Here is a 13,107-nt window from a genome sequence, read left to right on the forward strand (position 1 = left end):
TGAATAGTTGTAAGATATCTAGTTTAATTGAATGCAATGTTTGCTTGACATTAGCTTCTACGCAAGGTTCCTAAGGATGACACCCCAGTAATAAACGACTAAATGGATTAAAACAAAGAATCTGACAAAAGTAACGGGTGCCATCTAATGTAAAACCAGGTTTAAATAGTTGTTTGTTCTCCCCTGTTTCCCATGTTGGTTCCCCTGTTTTTTCTTTTTTCCTCCCTCCCTCCCTCCCCCCCCCCCCCTCCTTCTCTACCCCTTAACCCCCCCCCCCCCCTATTCCCGTTCTACCCCTCCACTACCTAATTCCCATCCCATACCCAATTCTTCTTCTCCACCCTCCCTTCTTCTCTTCTTCTTTCCCCACACCCTCACCCTCCCCCCCCCCCCCAAGTTATTTGGAAAATGTGAACAGACCCAGGAGGAAGAGAGCTGAGTACTACCAGCAGAAACTTTTCATCACTACTTGCTGTAAAATCAGTTTTGTAAAAACATCTCTGTACCATGTTTACTACGGTGATTTGTATTGTCTCTCTCTACTTGGATCTGTGAAAATAAAGTTATTAAAAAAAAAAAAAAATTCAAAAGAAGTTCGCAACACTGCCTTATCCTGATGAAAAATCAGAAAAGGAGACTCACAAGAAAGAGCAGACAATTCAGAGACTCTTCTGGCAGAAGAGATGGCCAAAAGGAACAAAACTTTCCAAGAAAGTAATTTAATGTCCAATGAATGCATAGGTTCAAACGGAGGAGCTTGAAGAGCCCCCAGAACCAAATTCAAACTCCAAGGAGGAGAAATTGACTTAATGACAGGTTTTATACGAACCAAGGCTTGTACAAAACAATGAATATCAGGAAGATTAGCAATCTTTCTGTGAAAAAGAACAGAAAGAGCAGAGAATTGACCTTTCAAGGAACTTGCGGACAAACCTTCATCTAAACCATCCTGAAGAAACTGTAAAATTCTCGGAATTCTAAAAGAATGCCAGGAAAAATGATGAGAAAGACACCAAGAAATATAAGTCTTCCAGACTCTATAATATATCTCTCTAGATACAGATTTACGAGCCTGTAACATAGTATTAATCACAGAGTCAGAGAAACCTCTTTGACCAAGAATCAAGCGTTCAATCTCCATACCTTTAAATTTAAGGATTTGATATCCTGATGGAAAAAAGGACCTTGCGACAGAAGGTCTGGTCTTAACGGAAGAGTCCACGGTTGGCAAGAGGCCATCTGGACAAGATCCGCATACCAAAACCTGTGAGGCCATGCTGGAGCTACCAGCAGAACAAACGAGCATTCCTTCAGAATCTTGGAGATTACTCTTGGAAGAAGAACTAGAGGCGGAAAGATATAGGCAGGATGATACTTCCAAGGAAGTGATAATGCATCCACTGCCTCCGCCTGAGGATCCCGGGATCTGGACAGATACCTGGGAAGTTTCTTGTTTAGATGAGAAGCCATCAGATCTATTTCTGGAAGTTCCCACATTTGAACAATCTGAAGAAATACCTCTGGGTGAAGAGACCATTCGCCCGGATGCAACGTTTGGCGACTGAGATAATCCGCTTCCCAATTGTCTATTCCTGGAATATGAACCGCAGAGATTAGACAGGATCTGGATTCCGCCCAAACCAGAATTCGAGATACTTCTTTCATAGCCAGAGGACTGTGAGTCCCTCCTTGATGATTGATGTATGCCACAGTTGTGACATTGTCTGTCTGAAAACAAATGAACGATTCTCTCTTCAGAAGAGGCCAAGACTGAAGAGCTCTGAAAATTGCACGGAGTTCCAAAATATTGATCGGTAATCTCACCTCCTGAGATTCCCAAACCTCTTGTGCTGTCAGAGACCCCCACACAGCTCCCCAACCTGTAAGACTTGCATCTGTTGAAATTACAGTCCAGGTCGGAAGAACAAAAGAAGCCCCCTGAACTAAATGATGGTGATCTGTCCACCACGTCAGAGAGTGTCGTACAATCGGTTTTAAAGATATTAATTGAGATATCTTTGTGTAATCCCTTCACCATTGGTTCAGCATACAGAGCTGAAGAGGTCGCATGTGAAAACGAGCAAAGGGGATCGCGTCCGATGCAGCAGTCATAAGACCTAGAATTTCCATGCATAAGGCTACCGAAGGGAATGATTGTGACTGAAGGTTTCAAGAAGCTGAAATCAATTTTAGACGTCTCTTGTCTGTCAAAGACAGAGTCATGGACACTGAATCTATCTGGAAACCCAAAAAGGTTACCCTTGTCTGAGGAATCAATGAACTTTTTAGTGAATTGATCCTCCAACCATGATTTTGAAGAAACAACAAAAGTCGATTCGTATGAAATTCTGCTAAATGTGAAGACTGAGCAAGTACCAAGATATCGTCCAAATAAGGAAATACCACAATACCCTGTTCTCTGATTACAGATAGAAGGGCACCGAGAACCTTTGTAAAAATTCTTGGAGCTGTTTCTAGGCCAAACGGCAGAGTCACAAACTGGTAATGCTTGTCTAGGAAAGAGAATCTCAGAAACTGATAGTGAGCTGGATGAATCAGAATATGCAGATATGCATCCTGTAAATCTATTGTAGACATATAATGCCCTTGCTGAACAAAAGGCAGGGTAGTCCTTACAGTTACCATTTTGAATGTTGGTATCCTTACATAACGATTCAATATTTTTAGATCCAGAACTGGTCTGAAGGAATTCTCCTTCTTTGGTACAATGAAGAGATTCGAATAAAACCCCAGCCCCTGTTCCAGAACTGGAACTGGCATAATTACTCCAGCCAACTCTAGATCTGAAACACATTTCAGAAATGCTTGAGCTTTCGCTGGGTTTACTGGGACACGGGAAAGAAAGAATCTCTTTGCAGGAGGTCTTATCTTGAAACCAATTCTGTACCCTTCTGAAATAATGTTCTGAATCCAAAGATTGTGAACAGAATTGATCCAAATTTCTTTGAAAAAACGTAATCTGCCCCCTACCAGCTGAGCTGGAATGAGGGCCGCACCTTCATGTGGATTTAGGAGCTGGCTTTGCTTTTCTAGAAGGCTTGGATTATTCCAGACTGGAGATGGTTTCCAAACTGAAACTGCTCCTGAGGATGAAGTATCAGGCTTTTGTTTTTTGTTGAAACGAAAGGAACGAAAACGATTATTAGCCCTGTTTTTACCCTTAGATTTTTTATCCTGTGGTAAAAAAGTTCCTTTCCCACCAGTAACAGTTGAGATAATAGAATCCAACTGAGAACCAAATAATTTATTACCCTGGAAAGAAAGGGAGAGTAGAGTCGATTTAGAAGACATATCAGCATTCCAAGTTTTAAGCCATAAAGCTCTTCTAGCTAAAATAGCTAGAGACATAAACCTGACATCAACTCTGATAATATCAAAAATGGCATCACAGATAAAATTATTAGCATGTTGAAGAAGAATAATAATGTTATGAGAATCATGATCTGTTACTTGTTGCGCTAAAGTTTCCAACCAAAAAGTTGAAGCTGCAGCAACATCCGCCAAAGATATAGCAGGTCTAAGAAGATTACCTGAACACAAATAAGCTTTTCTTAGAAAGGATTCAATTTTCCTATCTAAAGGATCCTTAAAGGAAGTACCATCTGCCGTAGGAATAGTAGTACGTTTAGCAAGGGTAGAGATAGCCCCATCAACTTTAGGGATTTTGTCCCAAAACTCTAATCTGTCAGACGGCACAGGATATAATTGCTTAAAACGTTTAGAAGGAGTAAATGAATTACCCAATTTATTCCATTCCCTGGAAATTACTTCAGAAATAGCACCAGGAACAGGAAAAACTTCTGGAATAACTACAGTAGATTTAAAGACCTTGTCTAAACGTTTAGATTTAGTATCAAGAGGACCAGAATCCTCAATTTCTAATGCAATTAGGACTTCTTTAAGTAAAGAACGAATAAATTCCATTTTAAATAAATATGAAGATTTATCAGCATCAACCTCTGAAACAGAATCCTCTGAACCAGAAGAATCATTAGAATCAGAATGATGATGTTCATTTAAAAATTCATCTGGATAAAGAGAAGTTTTAAAAGACTTTTTATGTTTACTAGAAGGAGGAATAACAGACATAGCCTTCTTAATAGATTCAGCAACAAAATCTCTTATGTTATCAGGAACACTCTGAACATTAGATGTTGATGGAACTGCAACAGGTAATGGTATTTTACTAAAGGAAATATTTTCTGCATTAACAAGTTTGTCATGACATTTAATACAAACAACAGCTGGAGGAACAGCTACCAAAAGTTTACAGCAGATACACTTAGCTTTGGTAGTTCCAGCACCAGGCAGCGATTTTCCTGAAGTATCTTCTGACTCAGATGCAACATGAGACATCTTGCAATATGTAAGAGAAAAAACAACATATAAAGCAAAATTGATCAAATTCCTTAAATGACAGTTTCAGTAATGGGAAAAAATGCCAAAGAACAAGCTTCTAGCAACCAGAAGCAATGAAAAATGAGACTTAAATAATGTGGAGACAAAAGCAACGCCCATATTTTTTTAGCGCCAAATAAGACGCCCACATTATTTGGCGCCTAAATGCTTTTGGCGCCAAAAATGACGCCACATCCGGAACGCCGACATTTTTGGCGCAAAAGAACGTCAAAAAATGACGCAACTTCCGGCGACACGTATGACGCCGGAAACAGAAAAGATTTTTTGCGCCAAAAAAGTCTGCGCTAAGAATGACGCAATAAAATGAAGCATTTTCAGCCCCCGCGAGCCTAACAGCCCAGAGGGAAAAAGTCAAATTTTTTAAGGTAAGAAAAAATGATTGATTCAGATTCATTATCCCAAATATGAAACTGACTGTCTGAAAATAAGGAATGTTGAACATCCTGAGTCAAGGCAAATAAATGTTTGAATACATATATTTAGAACTTTATAAAAAAAAGCGCCCAACCATAGCTTAGAGTGTCACAGAAAATAAGACTTACTTACCCCAGGACACTCGTCTACATGTTGTAGAAAGCCAAACCAGTACTGAAACGAAAATCAGCAGAGGTAATGGTATATATATAAGAGTATATCGTCGATCTGAAAAGGGAGGTAAGAGATGAATCTCTACGACCGATAACAGAGAACCTATGAAATAGACCCCGTAGAAGGAGATCATTGCATTCAAATAGGCAATACTCTCCTCACATCCCTCTGACATTCACTGCACGCTGAGAGGAAAACCGGGCTCCAACCTGTTGCGGAGCGCATATCAACGTAGAATCTAGCACAAACTTACTTCACTACCTCCATAGGAGGCAAAGTTTGTAAAACTGATTTGTGGGTGTGGTGAGGGGTGTATTTATAGGCATTTTGAGGTTTGGGAAACTTTGCCCCTCCTGGTAGGAATGTATATCCCATACGTCACTAGCTCATGGACTCTTGCTAATTACATGAAAGAAAATACAATGGTCTAACAAAAAACTGTATAGCATTTAGCAAGGTCAGGCAACTGGCCCATACCTACGTATGTTGTATGGAACAAAAAGAAAAAAAGTACATTGCATTTTTTATGATGCTTAATTGAATATTCTTTTGGGTCATTGATTTGATTAGTTCAATAATATCCCTTTAACAAATAAATAAACATAATAAACAGCTCCTTATTTTGCATAGCACATGGGCATATTTTATATAGTAGTTCTCCTTGGTAAAAGTTATTTGCAGGGATGAAAAATGATTCTTTACTAAGATTTTACACCTATCACCTTTAACATACAGAAAGAGAAGCTCACTCTCAGGAACCTATCACCTATAAGGTGTCAGTCTATTTCCATAAATATAAAAACAAAAACATTGAAATCAATTGTATTTTTGGTCACATAAATGTAGTGTATCTGTTTTCTAGCATTTTAATTAAGTTTAGGCTTCTTAAGTTAAGGTTCACATACATATTTTGCATATAAAGAGAGAAGCCCTCTACAATGACCCTAGGGAAGTCTCCCTAAGGGTGATGGGGGAACCAGACGTGGACTCCTTGCCCAGTGTGCTTAGAGGAATGTGGCTGAACCTCACTGACTAGGCCCATAGGAGGCCTACACGATCGTCTGGGGTTGTCATGTTCCTTGTTCAGAGGAGAATTGCCTGCTATTTCGGGGCTGGACTGACCTTACTTGGCGGGATTAGACTGATATACTTCAGGAAAGTTTTCCTCTGTGAAAAGCACAACTGGTCTAAAAGAGGCTGCTTCCGGTGGTAAATCACCATAGAACTAGCTGATGAGCTGTTGTTCGTTCCTGGTAGAGCGCTTCTCTCTTCATATGCGTTCACATACATATTCACCTTAATTTTACAGGAAACACTGCTGTCATTTAAAAATCACTATCTAATACCCAAAAGGTCGAATCTATCTTAATCTAGTCATAATCTATATTATTAAAGGGTTGTGAAAATGAAAACATTCAACTGAGTGCCATGCGATGTGCCCTCATCTGACCTAACAAAACCAAGACTTGACCTTCAGGGTCCATTGATAATGAATGATAAGGATGTTATATTCTCTAGTCTTCCTACAGCTGAATAGATCAAGAATTATTGTGACGGAAATGTTCAGTTCTTGAAAATACATTGAGAAAATAATCACAGTGTAGAACTGGAAAGAAACCTCAAATGCAACAGGATTTTTGGATTTTTTTATTACAAGTGGCTATTGACATCAGTTACAAAAATAAATGATTTTATTCCTTGTAGAAAGTATATAAATGCTTTTGATGGATATGGTCTCCTGGTATTTTCTCTCTCAGTATTGCAATGTTCTGTATTTAATGCTTAAAGTGCTGTTTACACTAAACCAAAATGAACCACTTTTAGAGAACCATTTGCTCCATTGTTCTGAAAAACAAATAAAATCATCACATTATTATATTGTACACAGAGTAACCGAGAGACACCACAGAATACAAAACATAACCAGACAAGCTTTTCAAATGGAAAAAACAAATAAAGAATAAACTAATTTTTTTTTCCAGTAGCCAAAATTATTTTCTTTGTAAATGCTTTGAAACCACTAGTTTGTTTAGTAAGTGCTAAGGTCACACAAATATTTAATCATATTATTTTGTTCTTTATTAGTTTGCAGATATTTTATTTTTGTTTTTTGGTGGTGATGGGTTTTTGTTCCGACTGGGGAATACTTGCAGCTGCATCTTATGAGCGTAGCATGGTGCATGGTGTCTTGCTCTCTAAACTGCAGGTTTGGCATTTGTGCCCAAAACACAGGGCTAGATTACAAGTGGAGCGATAATTTATTGTGAGCTCGCAAACGGACAAATTTGCCCGTTTGCGGACGTGCGATAAATAGCCAGCCATTACAAAATCTCTGGCTAATTTTATAAGCGCTAATTGCTATGTCCCATTGGGGTAAAGATGGCGGGAGTGGGGTTCTAGAAAAAAACGAGCACTGAAAAGTGCCTTTACATTGTCTATTATAATTGTGTGTTACCTGTAAATATAATGTATATGCTTATATATTTATATATACGTATAAATATATTTATGTGTTAATATGGGTATATAATCATATACATATATATTTATATTTGCAGCTATCGCTACCCTACTTACACAAGCGATATTTTACGCTCCACTTGTAATCTAGCCCAGAGTGGGTTGTAGTCATTTAATTTAACTGCTGCTCTGACACTGAGTGCTTGGTAACCTTTTAAGTTGGTAAAAACATTGTTTAAAGAGACAATGTCATTTTTCTGTATGCTTAGTCAGGGCTGGAAACGTCACTATTCTGCTAGACGTAAGAAATTGCAGAGAATGACTAAGTGGACTAGTAATTTCTTTCTTCTCTGATATGTTATTTTTACCACTGACAAGTAAATTGTAGTAATATCTTTATCCCTGCACAAAGTATAAGCATTTCTGCAATAGTCTGCAGTCCAGGAACATGACTCTTGTAGTGAATTTTATTTATGTTTATTACCACTCCTTTGCTATGGTTAATTAGAGAAAGCTATAAATGCACTACTTCACTGATCAAGCAATTACTGCACAATGCACTCCTGCCTCTCTAGGGTCAGTAAAAAAACTACTTCTGAGTAAAATTAAAAGGAAAATTTAGGAAAAATACATAATTAAACATGTTGGGCCAGATTACAAGTGTAGTGCTATTTAATGATCCTGCTCAAGTGTCAACTGCGCTAGAAGTAGGCTTTTTACACGCGTCGGGTTGCGCTCGTATTATGAGTTGAAAGTAAACTGTTGTCACTTGCGCGCTAACTCAATGCATGAAAAGCCAAACTTACAATATCGCTTGCGCAATAACCTATTCCCTCATAAAGGTGCACAAACCTATATACAGTATATATATATACCTATATATACATTATTTTTTATATATATATATATATATATATATATATATATATAGGTATAGATATATATTGGAATATCTATTTATAAATACATAGAACATATTCCCCTATGTGCAGAACATTGGAATGTGAATACACAGTAAATACACAGTATAACAATTAAATATGAATATTGCATAAATATGATTTTTCATGTTTTCATCTCCAATGCACTTATATATATGTGTACATATCTATTTATGTGTTTATATGTGTACATATGTATTTATGTGTTTATATGTGTACATATGTATTTATATGTGTACATATGTATTAATGTGTTTATATGTGTATATATGTATTTATGTGTTTATATGTGTACATATATATATTTATGTGTTTATATGTGTATGTACAGGGTGTGCAGAATTATTAGGCAAATGAGTATTTTGACCACATCATCCTCTTTATGCATGTTGTCTTACTCCAAGCTGTATAGGCTCGAAAGCCTACTACCAATTAAGCATATTAGGTGATGTGCATCTCTGTAATGAGAAGGGGTGTGGTCTAATGACATCAACACCCTATATCAGGTGTGCATAATTATTAGGCAACTTCCTTTCCTTTTGCAAAATGGGTCAAAAGAAGGACTTGACAGGCTCAGAAAAGTAAAAAATAGTGAGATATCTTGCAGAGGGATGCAGCACTCTTAAAATTGCAAAGTTTCTGAAGCGTGATCATCGAACAATCAAGCGTTTCATTCAAAATAGTCAACAGGGTCGCAAGAAGGTGTGGAAAAACCAAGGCGCAAAATAACTGCCCATGAACTGAGAAAAGTCAAGCGTGAAGCTGCCAAGATGCCACTTGCCACCAGTTTGGCCATATTTCAGAGCTGCAACATCACTGGAGTGCCCAAAAGCACAAGGTGTGCAATACTCAGAGACATGGCCAAGGTAAGAAAGGCTGAAAGACGACCACCACTGAACAAGACACACAAGCTGAAACGTCAAGACTGGGCCAAGAAATATCTCAAGACTGATTTTTCTAAGGTTTTATGGACTGATGAAATGAGAGTGAGTCTTGATGGGCCAGATGGATGGGCCCGTGGCTGGATTGGTAAAGGGCAGAGAGCTCCAGTCCGACTCAGACGCCAGCAAGGTGGAGGTGGAGTACTGGTTTGGGCTGGTATCATCAAAGATGAGCTTGTGGGGCCTTTTCGGGTTGAGGATGGAGTCAAGCTCAACTCCCAGTCCTACTGCCAGTTTCTGGAAGACACCTTCTTCAAACAGTGGTACAGGAAGAAGTCTGCATCCTTCAAGAAAAACATGATTTTTATGCAGGACAATGCTCCATCACACGCGTCCAAGTACTCCACAGCGTGGCTGGCAAGAAAGGGTATAAAAGAAGAAAATCTAATGACATGGCCTCCTTGTTCACCTGATCTGAACCCCATTGAGAACCTGTGGTCCATCATCAAATGTGAGATTTACAAGGAGGGAAAACAGTACACCTCTCTGAACAGTGTCTGGGAGGCTGTGGTTGCTGCTGCACGCAATGTTGATGGTGAACAGATCAAAACACTGACAGAATCCATGGATGGCAGTATATTTGTGAATGTTGAGATGTTATATTGGTTTCACTGGTAAAAATAAATAATTGAAATGGGTATATATTTGTTTTTTGTTAAGTTGCCTAATAATTATGCACAGTAATAGTCACCTGCACACACAGATATCCCCCTAAAATAGCTATAACTAAAAACAAACTAAAAACTACTTCCAAAACTATTCAGCTTTGATATTAATGAGTTTTTTGGATTCATTGAGAACATGGTTGTTGTTCAATAATAAAATTAATCCTCAAAAATACAACTTGCCTAATAATTCTGCACTCCCTGTATGTATTTATGTGTTTATATGTGTATATATGTATTTATGTGTTTATATGTGTATATATGTATTTATGTGTGTATATGTGTCTGTAAATACTGCAATATTTTTTTAAGATCCCTTATCGCTCGTCCATAACTATATGTGCTCCTCTCATAATCTAGCCCTTTATAGAGAATTTAATTGTAAATTAAACATCCTTTTAAGAACTAAAAAAGATGAAGTGTATAGTGCTAGGACAGTTTTGGATCTCTGTTAAGTAGCAATAGTATCAGTATTGATACATGAATAACTAATCTTTGTATATATTTGCTGTTTTGTAATTTTGTAAAACCAGCATACGTCATGTTTTAAAATAATCTCTATTAATATCAGAATAGTAGATGATTATTAAATTACCTCTTCAGTAAATTCTTCTTTTGAAAGCCCTGTGATAAAAAAATAAGGGAAGAAAAATGTAATCTTTATATTTCATGTACATCAGATGAAGGGAATGAATGGCAACATATTAGCAAATTGCACAGATGAAAAAATATATTTTTGTGTAACAAATGTTATATAAAGGAAACAACTTTAATTGATAATTAAAGTGATAGTAAACCCCAAAATTTTCATTTAGTATTCAGATAGAACATACAATTTTTTTTTTTAATTATTTATTTATAGCCAACAAGGTGTACAATCAAATAAATTCAACCTCTTATGCCTCGCAGGGCCAGGTAAAACATAATATATTGCAAAGCAAGACAATTTTAAATTGAAAATTTCACATTTCACATACCAAATTACTAATTCCCTTATATGAAGTATTTGTACATCTAGTTGGGATTTTTCTAATTTTAAATAAAAAAAAAAAACAATTGAACACTCATAAATTTAAATAAACACAAAAAAAAATAAAATAAAAATAATAATAAAAAAAAATAAAATAAAAAAGAAATTATTTCTCTATTCTCCCTCCCCCCCTCCCCCTCCATGACTATAGCTTTTGGCTGAGGAGGGTCACCATAATCCCAAAAGGACCAGTTCCGTATCTTTGAATGGATATATTAAGTATTCAATCTCGCTATGGGATAAAGCTTTAATAAAATTCGACCACTTAGAGAAGAAACTCTTCACGTCTATGTCACTATGTAGATCGGTATCAATTTGTTCGATAATGCATTGCTTTTTTAAACAATTTTTTACCTCTGAAATACTCGGGGTTGCTTTCAGTTTCCATTTTTCCAAGATTAAATATCTAACCGCAAGTATTACCAAGGTGACTGTTTTGAGTTTATCCTGAGGCAGGCCTAGATCTGTGAGAGGAAAGATTATGTTTGGAGGAGATAATATCAAGGAGGGGACACCCACCATGTTTCTTAACCAGTACTGTATCTTTAGCCAAAAGTTTCAAATTTTTGGACAATGCCAAAACATATGAATAAGGCTAGCCGATATATATGAACATTTTGGGCATTTGTTAAAGCTGGGATTTCGGCATATAGTCCCTTTTTCTGGAGTAAAATATGTCATGTGGAGCAATTTTACATGTGCCTCACGCCATGAGGCAGAGAGAGTAGCTCGCAAGACTGCTTGACATGATGAGGTTACAACATTTGCCTGCAATGAAGTTTCCGGTAGAGCTGCTGCCCACTTGGCCTGCAACTTTTCTATTATATCTGGACCTTTAAGTGAGATAAGTTTTTGATAGATGTATGATATCGAAGTTATACCACTTTTAACTAACGTAAGCCAGTTTTCAAGGAGACCTAAAGACCAATCCCAGCCAAAGTCATTTGTTAATTGAAGAGTATAGTGTCTCGCTTGGAGATAAGCATAAAATATTTTGTTAGAAAGGTGATATTCCTCTTTAAGAGAGTTAAATGTTTTTATGCACCTTCTTTCGAAGTCTAACAGCTGAGAAATATTTATAAGACCGAGCGATTTCCACTTGGTGAAGAGAGCAGATTGTATCCCAGGTTGAAATTGTGGGTTGTTTGAAAGTGGTAAATACCTTGAGATCCTAAATTCAATGTGTAACAAAGAACATAGCTTCTTCCACATCTGAATTGGATTATAGATAGATTTTATCTTTTTTATTTCAGGCTGTAGTATATTATTATTACAGTGTAATAAGGCTATCAGGGAGCATGGAGAGGCTATGTTACTTTCCAGATCAAAACTTGTTACATAATTAGAGTTAGCTAGCCAATCCATAGCTACTCTGGCCTGAAACACTGCATTGTATAGCCTAATATCTGGTAAAGAGAGTCCCCCAAATTCTACGGGAAGCACTAACTTAGACAGGTAGATCCTTGGTTTCCTGTTCTGCCAGATGAAAGAGCGAAGAGCGGAGTTAAAAGATAGTATATCTTTCATTTTCAAGACAAGTGGAGTGTTCTGGAGGACATATAAGATTTTAGGTAACAGAGACATTTTATAAAGTGCTATTCGTCCTGATAGAGACAGAGGGAGATTCTGCCAGTTTTTAAAAGCTTGTTTAACTTTATTTAGAACGGGTGCAATATTTAAGTCATACCAGGCATTAGGATTAGGAGAGATCCAGATACCTAAGTATCTGAATGCATTCTGAACTATAGAAAACAGAATATTTTGACAAGAGTCTTTAGTTTGTTTAAGCCAGCATAACTCAGACTTTAAGATGTTCACCTTATAGCCAGAAAATGAGCCAAACTGCTCCACAATTTCAAGAAGTTTAGGGATGTTTCTAGCTGTATCCGATATATATACCAATACGTCATCTGCGTATAATGCGATTTGCAGTTCTTTTTTTTTATTTTAATCCCTTGCAATTGATGTCGAATCTGTATAGCAAGAGGCTCAATGGCCATATCGAAGAGGAGAGGAGAGAGAGGACACCCCTGCCTGGTTCC

The 13,107-nt window shown here is 37.2% G+C and overlaps 1 protein-coding gene across 1 annotated transcript in view; it reads right to left on the reverse strand.

The window, feature by feature from the left end:
- Window positions 1–6,662: 6,662 nt before the first annotated feature.
- WDPCP (WD repeat containing planar cell polarity effector) overlaps window positions 6,663–13,107 on the reverse strand; it is a 1,247,576-nt gene continuing 1,241,131 nt past the window's right edge. Inside the window, exons 17-18 of the mRNA XM_053712064.1 lie at window positions 10,631–10,659; window positions 6,663–6,873 (exon numbers count right to left, since the gene is read on the reverse strand). Coding sequence (XP_053568039.1) covers window positions 6,823–6,873; window positions 10,631–10,659 — 80 coding nt within the window. The 3' untranslated portion in view covers window positions 6,663–6,822. The remainder of the gene's footprint in view (window positions 6,874–10,630; window positions 10,660–13,107) is intronic.

The sequence above is a fragment of the Bombina bombina genome, chromosome 4 (genome assembly GCF_027579735.1).
Source record: "Bombina bombina isolate aBomBom1 chromosome 4, aBomBom1.pri, whole genome shotgun sequence".
In the NCBI taxonomy this organism is placed as follows: Eukaryota; Metazoa; Chordata; class Amphibia; order Anura; family Bombinatoridae; genus Bombina; species Bombina bombina.